Raw genomic sequence first — 18,704 nt, forward strand, 5'->3', positions numbered from 1 at the left:
ATACAACATCCCTGTACAGACAACCCAAAGGAATGAGATGGGCACAGTACATAAAGCCAAACATACTTACAGACTTGTGAAGTATTACCTATGTAGTAAAATAATGATAATAAAGAAGCCAGACCACTCTGACTAAATGAAACAGCAAACTCCAGATGATCAACACCTTCCACTGCTAGGGAGATTTACAACGCAAAGACAGTCAGTGTGTTACCTTTGCCTAAATCTTTCAAGGCAAGATATTCAGCTTCCTTCCTTTACTGATTTATCTGTCAATTAGAATTTCTGCAGACAGGAGAGAAGCAGCTCCATGTTTTGTCTGGTAAGGATACGCTCCTGGGTTTTGGTGCTATTTAGAAAACATTGTATCTATACTGAAAATACAAATCAAGTTTGCCTTTGGTGTTCATGTAGCCTAAAAAGAACACCTTGACTTTGGGGACATAAACAGAAGAAGCACTACACAGTTTGATAAAGAACCCGATAAATTCAAACTTATTGATTATAAAGGGAAGGAAAAATTCAAATGCATTAATCTTTGCAACTAAAGACTGTATAGATTACAGTCTACTTCATAAATGCCAGTCTCATGAATTGCAGCAGCAAAACCAACCACAAGCTTCTAAATTAGGGAAGTTCAGTTATTCTTCCTTGAATATAATGCTTTGTTCATCACCATTTGGGTCTTAAGCATCAGTATGTACTAACAAAGTAAATAATTAAGTGGTTCCTACCTGGTAGAGCTGGTAAGACTCCTGGCTGTAATATTGCTGATCCCTTGAAAAAAAAAAAAAAAAAGAAAGAAAAAAAGAAAAAAGAAAGAAAATTTTAGAATCTTTACAAGAAATAGAAACTGTACAAAGTATAGGAAGAATGACAGAGCAAAGCACTTCACCATCACAAAAGCTTAACAAATGCTTTTCAAATCCAGAACATGGGCAGTGATTTTTCCAACCTGAAGGTGTTTAGAATATGCACGCACACCTTAGCAAATGCTAACTTCACTTTGACTGCTTTACAATTCCTATAGCGCACATCATAAGGCTTAGGACAATTGAATTGACTGCAAAAAGCAGCAAATTTGATTTTCAGACAGAGATAATAGCAAGCTGGAGTAGCAGGATTAACATTGTGAACTCAGGGTAGGAGGTGTGGGCAGACCAAAGCCTGGTGCATTTGTTTGGTTCCATAAAACCAACACATCCTAGCTTGCAGCCCAGACTGACTTCAGGCTGCCTACAAATCCCACCTGAGACATAGAGGTCTTTGTATCAAAGCTTTGTGTCATCTCAGCTACTTTACCATACTGGTATTGTGGCAGCTGAGGCACTTCAAAGCAGGCAGCTGCAAAGTACCAGTGCCCAGTCACATCCAACAGTAAGCAGATTTCAGAATGTGCAGGCCACGATTCTCCCAAAACACACACTGTCATTCACAGATGGTCAGGAACAGTGACACTTTGATCACCTCCAGACAGCACCGAGGCCTTTCCTGGGCTACAACATCAGGGTAGGCTGTAAGGTCAGCCTGCTCTGTGCTGCTGATCCCCATGCTGCCAAGGAGATCTCTTATTTCTGGGCTCTTCGCAAGAGCAAAAATTCATCACCACAATCTATTCTTTTTGATTAATAAATGCATCTTCTGAACTTTGAAGTGAAAAAACACTATCTGGCTACCAGAACTGAGCCATAATGTTCAGTTACACTGAAGTAAAATTCCATTTTATGCTAACACCTGACAGCAATTTTCTTAATTTCAATACACACACTGTGACCTCTGACCTCTGTTTCCTATGCTTTCCTAAGAAGTGGAAGCTTTTGAGAAATACTCAAGATATACTCAAGGCATCTCTATATAGGCACTGTGTTTACTTCCCCAAATTTCTTAATAGGAAACAAAATAGATTTTTGTATTATAAAGCTCAAGTCATACTAATTCCTACACAATATTTTCTTAGGGCAAACGTATGGAGATGTAACATTAATTACATAATGCACTGCTTAACACAGAACAAGGTGACACTATGCAGCAAGATGGAAGGAAAAGAAATTCACAGAAATACTTGAAAAAAATGTGAGCACTGAACCAACCCAGACATAGCATTTTCTGTGAAATAATCTGTCAGGCTGCTTTCAAGTGGTGCTGCAGTTTCTTAATCAGAGATTATTTTCTTGATGGTATACTAATTATTTCCCCTTTGTTTACTACTTCACAATCTCTTTTGCTGAGATTCTTTCTAGAGTTCAGAAATTACAAATGTAACATAGAAGAATAACTGTCAGTTAGCAACTGGATCCAGCTTCAGTTAAAGTAAGTGAAAAGGCTCTTTTGGCTTTGATGAAACTTGCATGACATGCAAAACAATAAAAGATTGCAATGATTCTTTTTCAGATAATAAAATATGCATTGAAAAGAGCTTATTTGGACCATTTGGGGTACATTTTTTAAAGTACAGTTTTAAAACGTGTAACACAACCACCCTTGAACAGGGGGGTAACACACATCAGACAGGAGACCATCACACAGACATGGAAACTGATCTCTGTGTTTATGGAGATTTTTGCAAGCTGTAAGCTTAACATGAGAGACACTGAATATGAGCAACTGCTCATATAGAAGGAGTGGGGTGGAGAGAAACAGAAAAAAGAAATCCCACAATGTTTTATTTAAACACATATATCTGTATTTGTTTAACATAGCAGATGTTATTTGTTTCTATAGTTACTGTATTGCACCACAGAAGATATGGATTTCAGTGGGGGACAATGCATAATTACCTGTAGAAGCAAAGTACAGAGAGCTTTGGAAACTCTTACGGGTATTATATTGTATATTTAAGCATACGTTTCCTTCTTCCAATAATTTATTGGGGAAATATATTAATATAGAACATAAAATATCTCCCTGACTTCATGAATGTGGATATAAAGCAGAATATGCTGTCCCAAAGTTAATAGCTGCTAGCCCAGCTAATGGAATTGATAGTGGCAGACTGCAGCATCAAAATGCATAACATTCAGATCTTACTAAAGAGGAAGGATCTCATAACGTTCAGGTAACTTGTTTTTGCTTTTAAAAATAAAGGATTTTTTGTGTTTGTTTTTTTGTAACTGACAGGTTTGGAGGGGTGGAACCGTATGCTACTGCAAGGGCTCAGTCAAAAATTGTTTGAGGACGGGGAAAAAGTCTTCGTCTTCCGCCCTTATGTCTCTAGAACTGGTGCAGCTTTGCTGCCATTCAGGGACCGTGGTTGGTGCGTGAAATTAGACAGAAAGACAAAAAATCTTTTTAATTTTTTTTTTTCCATAAATGCATTGCAGACCAGAATATCCTAAACTATGGTAAAAGCAGGGCTAGAAATAACAGACAGAAAACAGAAAGCCTGTAAGGAAGTTACAAGTTCTTTAAAACAGAAAGCATTTGCATTCTCTATCCATAGCCTCCAGACAGGAGTCCTCTTTCAACCTTAGATCTTAGAAGCAGCAGTGATGCACATAAACAAGTAATAAACTGAATAATTTTCACTATAATTGGTTTTCTTATTAACTTCTAGCAAAGTTCTTTATTGCAGCATCAGCTACTATGTGCTGAACAGCACTGTTCCTCCTGTAAATCCAAATGGTAACTACTGGATTTATTTGCAAATTAAGTTCAGTTATTTTTTTCCTCTTCCCAGCATTGCACAGGTAAGAACCAGGAGGATTAAGAAGCCTTCCAGTGCTGAATGCTTCAGTTGCAGAAAATTTTTTTTTTTGCAGTGTGCTGCTTAATTCAACTTAAAACCCATCACAGGGTCTTCCGACTTCTGCATGTGAGCACAGAATTCAAGCCTTCATTTTCTGTTTATTCTGCACAGAAATAACCAAAAATTAAATGTGTCACTAACTTAAGTACAGTTTCTTCGACAATTGAACTAATTTGATGGCTTGAAATCCTAGTCAGTCTTACAAAATCAATTCTAAATAGCCTTTCATTTAAAAGTACAGGTTAGGTGATTAAAGTATTAATCGATGAAAGTTGGACAGAAAAATCACAATTAATACTTTCAAAGCCATTCAAAGGAGATTAGATGATACCTGACAAAAGAAACATAAAGGCAAGCAGAAGTTTGATGTAATTTCACACATCTGATATTGGGCAATGATAAAACATCATTGGAATTACAGCAAGATGTAAAGAGAAGAGCAAATAAATAGAAAAAACAAATATGATTACATATAAATGAGTCAGAGATAATAACAAAATAAAATGAGCCTTTTGTTTTCAAGTGGTTTTTCAGACTATGAAATTGTTGTTTTCATTTTCATTTTACTGAATTTATTCCATTATTTCTGCAACCATGAAGTCTCCTGCTCTGACCCTTTATGAGAGACTTCACTAACTTACAGTGGCTGCTGCTGAGGCAACTCACTGGACAGAATGGGATCAGTGACTTTAAAGCTTTTTTAATTCTATATGCCTAAGACAAAACATGCTTTTGTCAATAGGAGGAAGTTTTATATTACTGTGGCATAATGTAAACACACAGTTTTCAAATGTAAAGTACAATACAGATCTCAAACTGCCATTATGGCAAAGAAAAAAATCAGTAGGTGACCTCACTCCTGTAATATGCTTTTGTTATGACTGGTATGATATTCAGACAGTAACTAATGATGTGTTTATTTAAATCACACAGATCTGCTGATACTTATAACATAATTTAAGGCAAATAACTTTCAAATGTAGTTTACTGCTTTCTTATTATCTGTGACCCAAGAGCTGAGTGCTGAAATATGTGATGTATGGTTAGTTCAAACAACTTCACCACAACACCCACAGTAAGTGGATATGTACCACTTGTATATCACACATCATGAACTATGTGTGCAGGGCTATTTTAACTCTGACAGTGATCTGGCTGCTGTCAGATGACATGCATTTTTTAAGTTCTCCTTCCAAACCTCTTGGATAGGGTTCAGTGATGGATGTTAGGAAAAGCACTAGTTTGATACGCTGAATCATTATTCATAGATTAGTTTCACTGCCTTAAGCAGAACCTAAACTTCAGCATTTTTGTCTGTTTGCAAACAACCACCATAATACATAGTTATTTTTTACAATTTAAAAAAAAAAAAAAAAAGGATATCTTTTTCCCTGATTTGTTACATTTTTTTCCTCTCTCTTTCCTTTTCATTTTTAATGGTTTTATTTTATTTCATTCACTTTAAATTCCATGAAATATATAGTTTACCAAATCAGTCTTCATCTAAAGAAAATTACCATACACAAATATGAAGCGCAGTATATTCCTCTTTCTCTCTAAAGGGCAAATCACTTTTCACCTTGTTGAGGTTAATTCCTCCTCCTACTGGCCCCAAGGGTATAAAACATACACTTTCAAAGAACAAAAACATTTTTCTTTCAGATTTTTAAACATAGCTGATTTAAAAAAAAAAAAAAAAAAAAGAAGAAGAAGAAGGAAACCACTCTTCCAAGAAAGAGACCAGTTCAGCTCTGCTTCTCTAGATTGTAATATTGAGCTGGGGTCCATCATCACTGGCAAGAGGAACGAAATGCCATTTGCCTGATTACTGTCAATATTTCAAATACACATCATCAGCCCACAGCTTACATCATTCCCTTTGGGCATCTTTAGAAATAAAGCTTTTCTTTCAGCTGAGCTACATTTTTTTTTTTAGTAGCTCCATAATTCTGAACCTAGTAAGAGCCAGATGTACAGTCTCTTAAGTGTCATTTGCATTTGTCTAAGCAGATGCATGAAGCTTTGTCCCACTCTGGATTCTCAGAAAGACTTAACAAAGATGAGAGGGTCTAAGCTTCTTTCTCTGAAAGAGGAAACAGCAATAGTAGCAACTGTTGTCACCACACATATCAAAAAACATTTATAAATGGAGAGGATGCACTGCAAAACTGTCCAGCTACTTAATTTTCAGTAAATCTTCTCTCTCCTTCAATTTTAAAGCCACTGTGCAACGTCAAGGACATGCAAAACATCCATTTATTCAATTGAAGACCATCAAGATCATCATGACCTCTGAAGAAAGAAAAAAGCAGACTTCTCCAACAATATATGAGCAAATATTCTCATGCCTGCTATACTCAGCTGATAGCTCTTCATCAGAATCCCTGTTTATATGCAAAAAGAGGCAGCAGATTACACTTATGTAGTTTATGACTATAGCATCTTGGACCGTGTGCAGATTCACAAAGGAGCAAAGGATTCAATAGGAAATCCTGAAGGAAGACTTTGAAATTAGCATCACAAAAACACATTGCTTTTGGAAAACAGAAAAAAAACTTGAACACACACAAAGTTTTGCAAAGCTCAGATATTTCAACATAAAGACATAAGTTCCTAGTGAAAGTTAATGTATATTTATCATAAAGATGAAAGGCTATGACTTATTCTTGGAGCAAAGCCACAGAAAAGTTTAAAGTTGGAATGCCCATGCTGTCACAGGAAAAAAGTTCCCAGGAAAGGTCAATAAATACAGACACAAGGAGCAACCTTTAATGCAACACTTTAATGGCCTGATTCACAATGCCCAGCAGTTGATCAAGTTTGGAACAAACAATACAAAAGTATTAAATTTTCATAATATTTCATAACAATTCCAAATGAAGCAGAAATCCCTGACCATCATATGCTTCAGGTGCAGTGCTCCAATTTCAGCCACAGACTTCTGATTACTCAACTTCATCTGTCACAAGCCAACTGCCAGCTAACAGAAAGATTGCTGAAGTCAGTTCAGAAACACCTCAGTTCGTTCAGCAAAACCCAAATATCAGCTATTTTCTAAAGCGTGAAGCTGACGATTTTAGTGGCACTGGCAAGACAAGTGTCACACTAAAACACACCTCCTAAACCCCGCAAGTAATTGCAGCTCAACTAAGCTATGAGTGATAGGTGTTGTTTAAGCAAAGAGATGAGAAAGAATTTAAAGTATTGTTTTATTGTCCAGATCTGTGTGCTGTTCTTTTTCTTATTTTGATAGAGGAACATCTCAGTGGGGACTTTGAACTACCATGCCCAAACTACCATAGACTAGAGGGAGTGGCATGAAACTGCGACAGAGGAGGTTCAGGGTGGATACTGGGAGAAGATTCTTCATGAGATGGTGGTAGGGTTCTGGAACAGATCCCCAGGGCAGTGGTCACAGCAGAAAATTTGCTGGAGTTCAAGCATCTGGACAATGCTCTCAGACATATGGTCTGATTTTGGGTTGTCCTATGTGGAGCCAACACTTGGACTTGCTGATTCTTATGGGCCCCTTCCAGCACAGGGGATTCTATGATTCTATGCCAGTTATGTATGCTTTTGTTTTTCTTCTTGCCATGGGCTTCCTTTCAGACATGAGCAATTTGCCAGAATATGACCAGTAACCTCACACTGGAGCTCCAAATATGACAAAATTAAAAGATAATTGTTCCTTCCATTCACTTCAATTTAGGTAGAGAAAGGAAAGATGGCTGGACTGAGCCTTCTGGCACAGCCACCACAAAAACCAAAGTACCTGGCCCTAGCTAACACCTTAAAAGGAAAGTCATTTACAGTTAGTAGCCAAACTCCAAAATTCAGATGGTAGGAGTCTTGGTTGCAACACTAAAATGACTGATTTAATGCCCTACACTGATAATATATAGACACGGGGGAGCTGACAGAGTGACAAGCAACATGATTTGTTCTTGCCTTTTGCTTTTCAGAAATGGACCCAGAATTGCTCTGTACCAAAGAGTTACACCAGGATAGTGCAGAACTGGATATCCTGCAATTACATGGTCACACACTGCTTTTTATGCTGGGACATCTGTCTCATTCATTGCCCTAGAGGGACATACACGTGAGCAAAATCAAGACAGCATGAGCAACTGTAAATCTGTCAATTCCTTAACAGTAAGGGGCTTCATTTTTCATCCTAAATAACTTCCTTTTTACATCACACACATATCTTGTTATGCACAAAAACGTTTGGTCAGATTACTGAAGGAGACAGCTATGCAATACAATCCAATACATATTAAATGTCTGGCATAAGCACATCAGTAAAGCTTGTGTCTGTTTCCAAGCACTACTACAAGTCAAGCTTGCATGCTTCTAGACTAGAACAAAAATAAAAAATAATAATCAAGAGCAGGAACAGCTGGCCCATGCCTGTAATATCTCACCCCTGTAGACAGCAAAGTCTGAAGGCACACAGCAGTGAACCAGCATAAACAGTCACAGCACTAGCATCAGCTAGACAGTTTGCAGTGCTCATGGTTACAGAGAAATTCCCCAAACCACAAAAACGTAAGAAACAACACAGTACCTCCCACAAACACGGATCTTGACTCTTTTGTCTTAAAATTTGTTTTAGCTATTTTCACAGGGTGTTTTTTTCTCATGGTTCTTCAAAGAAAAAATTGGTATGATGGTTCCAGTTCAGACAAGATGAAGGAATATGTCTGTGAATTTGAATATCCATCCTATTTAACCACAGGGGAAAATCAGAAGCAATGACTTGTATAGAAGTGGAAGCACTTAATTGCTCCATAGAGGTACCGCAAGGTACAATGACAGGCCATAGAGAAAGACACTACAGCAGCAAGTCCTCAAGGTGGGTCAATAAAAGCCACTCCAATGAAGAGCCAGATGCAAATGATCATTAGCATTCATGAACAGAGGATCTCATTTAAGCAACTTGACAGACCTCACAGCACCAAGATCCTGGAGTATGAACAGAACACTTCTTGCTCCCAGCTCATAACAGAGGTCTTTCAGAGCAGGAGCTATGGATAGGCTAAGGGTTCCAGCCAGACAGAAGAAATAGCTAAGCCAGACACAGCAAATTGCCTCAGGCACTAATTGTAGCTCACTGTATTTGACAAACATGCCTTGAATTGATGCAGGAATTAGAAGGCAGGAACTAAAACCAATCCTTTACAAGAAATAAAAAGAGCATATGCAAATGTCAAAGGGTATACTTGTCAAACATGACAACTGGAGCATAGCATCTCCTGACTTCAGAGTACAGAACTTTGAACAAATACACTTAAGAACTGATGCTAGATACAGAATAAAATTCAATTAACATCAGCTTTCACTGTCTCATCTTTCACTAGATGTATCAAATAAAATCATTCTGACATTCAGAACATGTAAGGCTCCTTAAACAATTGCCATTAAAATAAACCATCGAATACGTTCAAGTTCAGAAATGTCACTTCTTTTTCTCCAGTTATGATAGTTCTCTTAAGAGACATTCAGGTTTAAGATCCAGGGCAGATACGTCTCCTGATATAATGTTAAATTCATCATATCATATATTCTAGGGCCAAATTGGTAGCCAGCTCCTCCAGGCAATAAAAATCATGTACACTACCTTCCCTCCAACTGCAGCTCAGCTGTTGTGCTTTACAGAAGCAGATGATCTATTCTGAAATTTGATGAAAATAATTAATTTTTAAGCTTAGGACACTTGGGAAATCTCCTAACTCAAGACAGTGCTGTCAACACTTTAAGGAGGCTTTCATTATAACATCCCATTCCCTTTTCCCCTTCTCAGAGCCTTGCTCAGTCAATCTCATTAGTCAAGCCACCTCTCCTAAAAAATCCAGCTGCAATGATTAATCAAAAAAGTTCAAATAGGTATTTGCTCTGGCTGTTGAAGGCATGGCAATGCAACCCACAGCACTGATTTAACCATTCATGTTTTCACAGGTGAAGATGAGTGCTGTTATTCATAACACTGCTGAATAGTGTACACAGCAACTTCAGCCACGCAAAAAAAAAAAAAAAAAAAAAAAAAAACCCAAACAATGTATTTTCCTTTCAAACGAAGCAAAGACTTTATGAACAGATAGGTGTTTATGAGCAATAAAAATCAGCATTGATTATAGGGGGCTATATATTGGTATTCTCACAGAAAGACAGTAAAATTGCAACCACCTATGCCTACAGCTGTGTCTCAACATGAAAAGGAGATTGTTTTAAAATCAGTTACGATAGCTCAGGTAAAAAGCTTTTCTATTTACACCAAGCATGCCCTTTTAAATAGACTGACATTTCTGAAGTCCCATCCGTGTACAGTGGAAATGAAGGCATGCATGCAAACAGTTTTCACTTCCCTATGTGTTCCAGTTTATACTCCAGATATTCTAATTTCCAACAGAGGGTAGCATTACACTACTGCAAGAGCATTCCACCTTTAAAATACATTCAATTTCCCCACATCTGCTGGCCTGAGCTTCCTTGTAAAACAGATCCATGAAATTCCACCCTTTCTGTACAAATGAAATCCACTCAGGGCAGAGACTCAGATAAAACTACTGTACCACTGAAAATAAGGCTCAGATGGCGGTAAATTAAGTATGAGTAAGAACAGAGTTCACTCTGCAGATAATTAGCAGCATGCTGTCTGCATCCCATTCTTCTCACTCTGCACGTAAAAGAAACAGAAGAGGTAAAGGGTAGGACCAGATGCAGCACCTCACATGACCCCTTCCTTTTGTATTTTCAAGTTCACGAGATCAACAGTGCCACCACTGAGCACCTCAGTACCACAGAAATAGCTGTGCAGTTTGGAAGTTGTGACAAATGAGAAGTGTTTCCCTACACTTTCTTAAAAGAGCACATCCCAGAAATAACAGAATTCTGCTGCCCATACCAAGATTTTAGAAGTCAATAGAAAAATACTGTTCAACAGGGAGAGATTGAATACTAATTTAAAGGACAGTCGTTAACAGAGAGACATGCACACACAGAGAGAGATATGCACACACAAAAGGATTCAGATGTTTGATTAGGAAAAGGGTGATTTATGTAAATTTACACCTGAAGAGACATGTAAGAAAAAAGTTCAAATAATTTATTGACACAGAACTATTTCTTCTCTGATGGGGAAATGAGATGAACCTAAACTAATTCATGTAAGAAACATCTAACATATTTCACTGAAAAATAGTTCTGCAACTGTACTGAAAAGTATTCTACACCAGCACAACTACGCTCGTTAAACAGTTCTCAATTAGCAGAAAATTGATTTCACTTCTTATCAAAATTAAAGAAAGTTTTCCTTTTACGCAAGTTTTCTCCTTGCAACAGGATGTTAAAACTAAGCCACCCACCTTGGAAAAAATCAGAAATTTTTGCAAATAAATAAAGGCAACTTGTGGATTCAACTACACTGTCATAGTTGAAGTGACAAACAAGGGATGAAATATAGAATATTCCAAAAGCTAGCAAAGGAGAATCCCAAACATTAATAACAAATTAAAAATCTAAAAATCAAATCTACAGATTCTCAAGGAGAAAGAGAGAGAGAAGTTTACATTAAGCTGTTATTACCATTTTGAAATATTTACCTAGCGACTGCTCTAAGAACACTCTGTTGCTACTACTTCCCTCAAAGAGTTCTGTTCAACACTGAGAGCTTAGCTTGTACTTGCTCTAAAAATATACTGGGGCCTGTTCTGCAGTCAAGGAACTATGCCAAGTTGCATTACATTAGCTATTTGATTCCCGCCTTCCAGCCCATTCCACATAAAGGCAGAAAGAAAAGAATCCTTGTGCATCCTGCTCCACACAGAGAGAACTAGAGTGGGCTTATTTATGGACCTATGAAGAACAAAGATCAAAGCCTTGAAATACCATCTTTGCACTCATTTTCCTTCTGTTTCAATTGCAATCCCATATTTACAGCTAAGATTAGTCAACTTTTCCCTGAAAAACAATTAACAAGATAAACAGTGATCATTATTAGAAAGAAATAGAGGGCACTAAAAAGATAAACAAGGGAAAGAAAACTCAGAATAGTAAGATTAAGACAAGCTCAGCCATCACCGAAATTATGGTTTGTCAAAGGTAATGAAACTATAATTAAGCATCACATCTTCAAAGCGTACAGATACTTAACTATGCATGGAAGCTGCTCGCAAACCTTCCCCACATTGGAAAGCACTGCTATAAATTATTAGGTATAATGATTTCTGTAGCTTTCCAAAGCTTTCTATAGCAGTTATCTCCATAGCACGTGTGTTCTGCTTGACTTTGAGTCTCAAGGAATGAGTTGAATTTGCAAACTTCATCCAGTAGTTTTGCTAGTTCTACAGAGGACTCAGGCATTCAGTTACAAGCCTTGATACAGCCCACTTAACATTTCTCTGTCCTTGCAATAAGACAGATCTGGAAAAGGCTTATATTTTCTTAATATTTTCCAGTGTCGAATTTCTTGTACATTCAAAATTGCTTCCAATCAACATTGAATTAGCAGAGGATTCCAGAGAATCCAAACTGCTGCAAAGGATGTGGTAGGGGAGAGGGAACACAGCCAGAGCTCATGTCCCACTGATTCCCAGCTGTTGAAACAGTCATTTCAATTGACTGACAGCTGGCTGCTGCAGTTTGTACTGTGAATAGTCTGATATCCTCATGTGACAAGGCTTAGGAACACAAAGTCAATTTCAAAGCCCCTTTTACTTCTAACCTTTGGACTTGTGTGGGATTGTGATGCTACAGCAAAGAGTTGCTCACAATGGCTTCTTTCATCTATCCTGTTTTACAAAAGGGAAAATGGAAATACAGAAAAAGGGAAGCTTACATGCAGAGCAAAAGACAATCTTTGGTACAGCCCAGAATCTGTACATAACACTGGTATTCACTCACCCCATCCTGGCAATCATTTATCACAGAGATCACATTAATAGTCACTTGTTTGGATCTTAACATCCCCACACACCCTACAAAGCCTCAGTCTAACTTTTGCAGACCAAAAAAAAACCAGTGTGCACTGTTACAGACATTGATGCAGCAAATATTGTTGGAGTTGAAGCACAGAGGATGAGAAAGGAATGGTAGCTCCACATAACATTTTCCCCACTCTTATGTCCATGAATTGGATTACTCCCTGAAGCAAGTCAGAGTTTTTCCAAGGGGTCCTTCAACAGTTAGAATGCTATTACAACAGCAAGGATAGCCAGAATCCAGGAAGTCCCCCTTCCCACAATATCATTGAGGAAGGGTAGTGAAAATGTTGCATGAAACTAGTAAAAAAAACTAGTAAAAATTGGGGGGAAAAGCTATTTTTTTACACTGTAAAAAAGATTGGCTCAACTGCTCAGATGCAATAATTTTAACATTTTTTTGTGCCATCTTGATTCTGACCCAGAATTCCTACACTTAGGTCTGAGTTTAACCAGCATCACAGAAATTCAACAGTATCTACTTGTTAAGATGGGTCAATTGACAAGCTGAAATATTCAACTGCAGCTCTTCAGAGAGCTTGAGCTGCTACAGAAGTTCCCTGTGGCTATCTACTCTTACACCTCACACAATGAAGAAGATTTGGAATTTCACCTGTTCTCTATACAGGTAAAACTGCCTTTCACCTCAAATAACAACAAATAAAATGATTTTATTTATTTAAACAAACAAACAAAACAAGCACCCTTAGATTTGATGCAACAAGTCTCTCCATAGTAATTTAAGGGCGCAATACATGCATTTGCAGATATTGAGAAGGCAAATTTCCTCAGAACACAGAAATTCTCTTTTTGATAAGCATGATGTCAGCTTTTATGTGTTTTTTTTCCTCCCTCAAGCTTTGCTTGAATTTCAGTGCTGCCCCCTGGACATTTCTTAATGCTAAAAAATAGTTCAATTCCCTGATTAATCCCATGTTTATAAAGAACTAGTTTTCAACTGCCATATCTTCAGACTCTAAATCCACTGTGTGCAAAGGTTCCTTCATTAATAACTTCTTTTCAGTTCTGTTGTTCTTGAAAGACATCAAAAAGACAGAAAAATTTTCTGCGAACTAGCATATCCATAGCATCAGCACTTTTCTGTCTTGAATTCACTGGGAGATGGCTATCTGAAATTATAAAAGTTAGTGATAGGCTTCCCAGCAGTTTAAAAAAAATTATATAGGAACTGCTCCATCTTAGAAGATTGATTTCTTCTTTAGTGACTCTTATTAATGAGTTCCTTACCTGTTCACAGTTCAAATAAAAGGCAAATGGCTTTCTAGCTCTCTCTCTGCTGCCTGGGAAACATCAAATTTAATAACCTATTTAGTACTTGAATAGAATTCTCCACATTCAAATCACTGCAGACAAACTGATCAATCCTGACAATAGACTTGGAAAGTAAATACTATTCTAGTAGGTATTATGGGGATGCACTGACCAAAGTTGGTTGGACCCATAGTATAAAGACCATAACCCAAAATTACTAGACCAGTCTAAATCTCCAACTTCTTACCTCCCTCGCATGTGTTGGGATTCAACTTCAGTTAAAAGTGAGAGATTGCCCAAAATGCTGTCATCTGCATTTCATCATCACAAGCTCTTACCAGGAGTCTGCCTTAAACAAAGCAATACATAAATTGCAGGACAAATTCTTTCTTGGAAACTTTGTCAAACATGCGTTGGTTTTCTTTCCGTATCAGAATGGATTACCCATACTGACAAGCCCTTATGTTTAGTGGAAGTATTCATTCTGTTCTGAATATATAAATATGCTTCAACAATTCATTCTTCAAATGCATTTCAGTGAGATTTTTTTGTGGAACAGTTAATAGAGAATCTTATCTTCAGTAGGTTTGTTGACACAACTGCTATCTTGCTAATCAGTGTGAAAAACCACGCTGGCTACCCATATGCTGTTATTTACTAAGACAATATTGGAAACTTTACTAAGACAACATTGGAAAACATTGCTTGATCTTTATCACTAGGTGCAAGGTTAAATTTTCATATTAGAAACAATAAGAATTCATCAATAACACAATTTCTTCATATGACTGATACCTTATCACAGAGTCACAGAATTGTAGGGCCTGAAAGGGACCTCTAGAGATCATCCTGTTCAACCCCATATGGATCTGATCAGACTACAAATCCATATGGGATGTTATCAAACTGCCTGATGGTATTTCCATAAATACCTTGAAGTATTAAGCGTACCAGGCACCTTGCATTACCAGAACTAGTTCTTCTCACATGCAATGCCATAGATTGTGGAAAAAATAAAGTTTGTGTCATTTAGTTGGAACACATTTCATCCTTTTAAATTCATACATTTCCAGTTTTAAGTGGCTCTGTGAAAAAGGGTTGGTAGGAAAGGTCCTACACCTACTGAGCATCTATTTTTCACTCTTTCCATCTACTCACAGTAAGCTGCTGTCAAACCTCCAGATATCCCACCCGAATGATTGCTATCCTGCTGACATTCACCAATTCTTTCCCTGTGCTGTGCAATTTCTGTGGTATCAGTAGATTTTATTCAAAGCAGAGTATTTTCTGCATAGCCTTCTTCAATCTGTGATCTTAAAAATAAAATATTAGTAAATGTTACCATCATATTGCAGAAATAATTGCCAAGTGATTTTTACTTTTTTGTTTGTTTGTTTGTTTTTAAGTGACCTTGCTTACCATATTACAGAAGGAAATAAACTATTTGGGAGTCAAATCTCAGAGTCAGTCTGGGTTGGTGCTGTAGTTATATTTGCTTCCATCTGAGCTTCCACCTATTCCTAATCTTTTTGTGCCTGCCTCTGCAGGTAAATTCTACTTTCTCTCTTTTTGAAAATGAAAACAGAAAATGTTGTCTGCTGATATTTTATACGATTCTGTAGTTGTTGTGTTGTTGTCTTTCCAGAAGTAAGTGGATTTCTAATTTAAATAAAAAAATAAAAAGGGAGGGAAGAGAGAAAAAAAAAACCTTTCCCTTTTCATTTTGGCCACACTGCCAGCAGTCTGATGAGTCTCTTTACAACTGGATCAAAAAACAAAACAGAACAAACACAACAACCCTACATTCCAAAGGGAGTAATTTTTCCAGCTTTCATTGTTGGAAGCCACCTCCTTCTTTCTCTCCTGAAAAGCTATTGCTCCCGACAGAGGAATAAGTAGTGGCCAGCTGTAGTAATAACAAAAGCTGTCATCCAGCTTGATTCTATTTATAGTAGGAAGTAGCTTTTCCTATTTATTCATACCAATGGATGAAAGGTCAATACTGTGGTTTATCAATGTCTTCACAGACTCTGACAGAAAAGCAATCCAGCAACATTTCTGTTTGGTTCAAAAGAATGAGTTCTGCTGAGCTATGCTGTCTGCATTCAAAGCATGTAGAAAATATGCCATCTTGGCATTATTACCATTTCACTTACCAGTAGTTCTGTGGCAGGCACTTCCTTCCCCACTGCAGACACACAGTATGTATTTCATTTAATGTCTGATCTCAAGAAGTGCCAAGAGCAGTATTATTATTTAGATCAGAGGTAAGTGGCAAAAATAATCTGCACAAATGTTGTAGGATGGGCATGTCTTCTATTTCACTGCAATAATTCAAATTCAAAGTCACTTCCATTAGGTGACCTCCTTAGGCAAACATTTGGTCAACTGCATGAGCTCTTATCAGCAATAGCAAAGTAAAATGGAAGCTGTGTCTCTTCTTGTTTATATGGGAGTAAAGCTTATTGCCAATAAGCATTATAGCGTTGTACAAAGTAACAGCAAGGAAAAAAAAATAATTCCTCCTTTCTCTGTGAACTGCTGATAAGCGACAGCTCTAAACAGTGTATAAGCAGACCCAAAAGCAGTTCAGTTAAGAGGAAGGCAGTAACTTTAGGGCAGCCCTAGCTAAAACTATGAAAAGGAAAATAAAATAAGTCAGTTTCTGAGTTTGCCACTCCTCTTACCTCTTTCATGCCCCTTTCCTCTGTCAGTTTAAACTGGAGAATACATTTTTGCTCCAAACTTTGGGTTGGATGGTGCTGGATGCATTTGTCAGCACAGATAAACAGCACCAAAAATGACTGCATTTCATTGTCAAGGACAGCAATGATCAGGGATATCTTCTATTTCAAAAAGCTGTTGTGGGGAATTCAGTGTCTTTAAAGATCTCTTCAAATCTATGCAAAGTTAAAAAAGAAAATACAACACTATCACAGAAGTTTCAAAGTTGTTTACAATAACTGTAAACGAAATTACACAAAATGTAATATGAAATTATTAGCGTGTACACTTCCTTCATTAAGCAGTGACACGTGATGGCAGGTGCACTTAACTGCAGGATTAACTTTCACAGTCAGGACTTAAATAATACATGGAATTAAACCCAAAAAGAAAGCACAAAGCAAGCTTTCTAGTTCATGCCAAAAGCTAAGAGCACCCAGAATCAGCAGTCGCCAGAACATAAGAGAGCCTCACAAACACATTGTTGCTGAGGTCAGTAATGCCAGCTCTCCTGACTTCCAGATTCTTATGAGGTGTGAATTGTTCCTTTTATAGTTTTGACGGCGTTAGTTGCCTAACTGCCCAGAGCTCTGTGATTAAAACAGAAGTACAAGCAAGAACAGAAACATAAAAGATTATAAATGCATCGTTCTTAGCCGAAGATTTACACAGCATGGAGCTTTTTTGTGAAGGTGACAGGAGGCATAAAATGTTACAGCATCACACATCAATATAGATCTATATTAAAAAAAAAAAAAAAAAAAAAAAAAAAAAAAAAAAAACCTTTGAAAATAAATATGTATGGTGTGTGATTATTAGTAATCATGTTCCTCCGCTTTAAGAGAAAGCAGGAAACACACTGCAAGATCAGCATAAGATGCTCAAACCTCGTGGAGAAAGCGGTAATGCTTGCAAGAGGAAAAGCAAAGCTGTGTTTAAGTGGTATATAGCAACAGTGTGGTTGCTTAAGTATCTACTTTAATACTACTACCTGATTAAAAGCCAAAAAAAAAAAAAAAAAAAAAAAAGACCATTCTCAGTTACATGAATGTAACAAAGTAGCCTGCAGCTGCTGCATCTCGCAGAACAGAAGTTTACGCTTCACTGCTCTCAAAAGCAGCAGCATCTACAACGAAGAGAGAAAATCCAAGTTTGAGTCTTCTGCAAGATTAGAAGGCTGACGTGGCATTCCCTACCCAGTCACAGGCAGCTCACAGACTTGGTTAGATCAGTCCAGGCAAGAATGGAAAGCAGATCTAGCCTTCTCTGTGCATCATCTCCCTGGTCTACGTTGCACAACAGAAACAGAGATATTCATAGCTCTGGGTCTACTCACAGACTGCACTCAGCAAAGGTTGCATTTTATTAAAAAGCCCTGCAGGGACCTATAGTGCTGCCTAAGTGCCTGCTCAAGGATCACAGTACATACATGCACATGCAAAGTGCAATGCAAAATAAAGCAGTTTCTACAGAACAGACTAAATGAGTTATATTTCCTATCAGCTAATCAAAGCAGCACCCCATGTAAGTAGCAATCCACATCCCCCCAGCACAGGTGTCAGATCTCCCTGTGCTGCATAGGAAGATCTTAGCCATTCAGAGCTTTCGGCTCTGCAGACATGCTGGGTGCTACAAAGTTTGAGGCACAGTGGAAACATACAAACATCACAGAGGATTTTGGTAGATCTGCTCCTGATCTAAGACAACTGTCTCCAAGGAGAGCTTGGCATTTTTAAATGATCAACTAAAATATTCAGGTGGCTGAATACCAGTGCAGGTTTGATAATAAGAGATACATACAAAATGATGCTTTCCTTTTTCCTCTATCATGACAGATTTACTACTGAAGCTGTAAACAAGTCTGTACACAAGAACTCCAACTAATGTAAATATGAATTTACAGTAAGACAGAAATGCATAAAAGTAATTTATACTGAAAGGCACGTTTTGAGCTGTCAACATTTCATTCATTTGAACACAACACT

General features: G+C 37.5%; 1 protein-coding gene across 1 annotated transcript in view; it reads right to left on the minus strand.

Annotated features, from left to right (window-relative positions):
- DOK7 (docking protein 7) overlaps positions 1-18,704 on the minus strand; it is a gene marked incomplete at both ends in the record, with an annotated part of 60,052 nt that overhangs the window by 12,527 nt on the left and 28,821 nt on the right. Inside the window, one exon of the mRNA XM_079535149.1 lies at positions 735-777. Within this exon, the coding sequence (XP_079391275.1) occupies positions 735-777 (43 nt within the window). The remainder of the gene's footprint in view (positions 1-734; positions 778-18,704) is intronic.

The sequence above is a fragment of the Tetrao urogallus genome (genome assembly GCF_951394365.1).
Source record: "Tetrao urogallus genome assembly, chromosome: 4".
NCBI classification, from domain to species: domain Eukaryota; kingdom Metazoa; phylum Chordata; class Aves; order Galliformes; family Phasianidae; genus Tetrao; species Tetrao urogallus.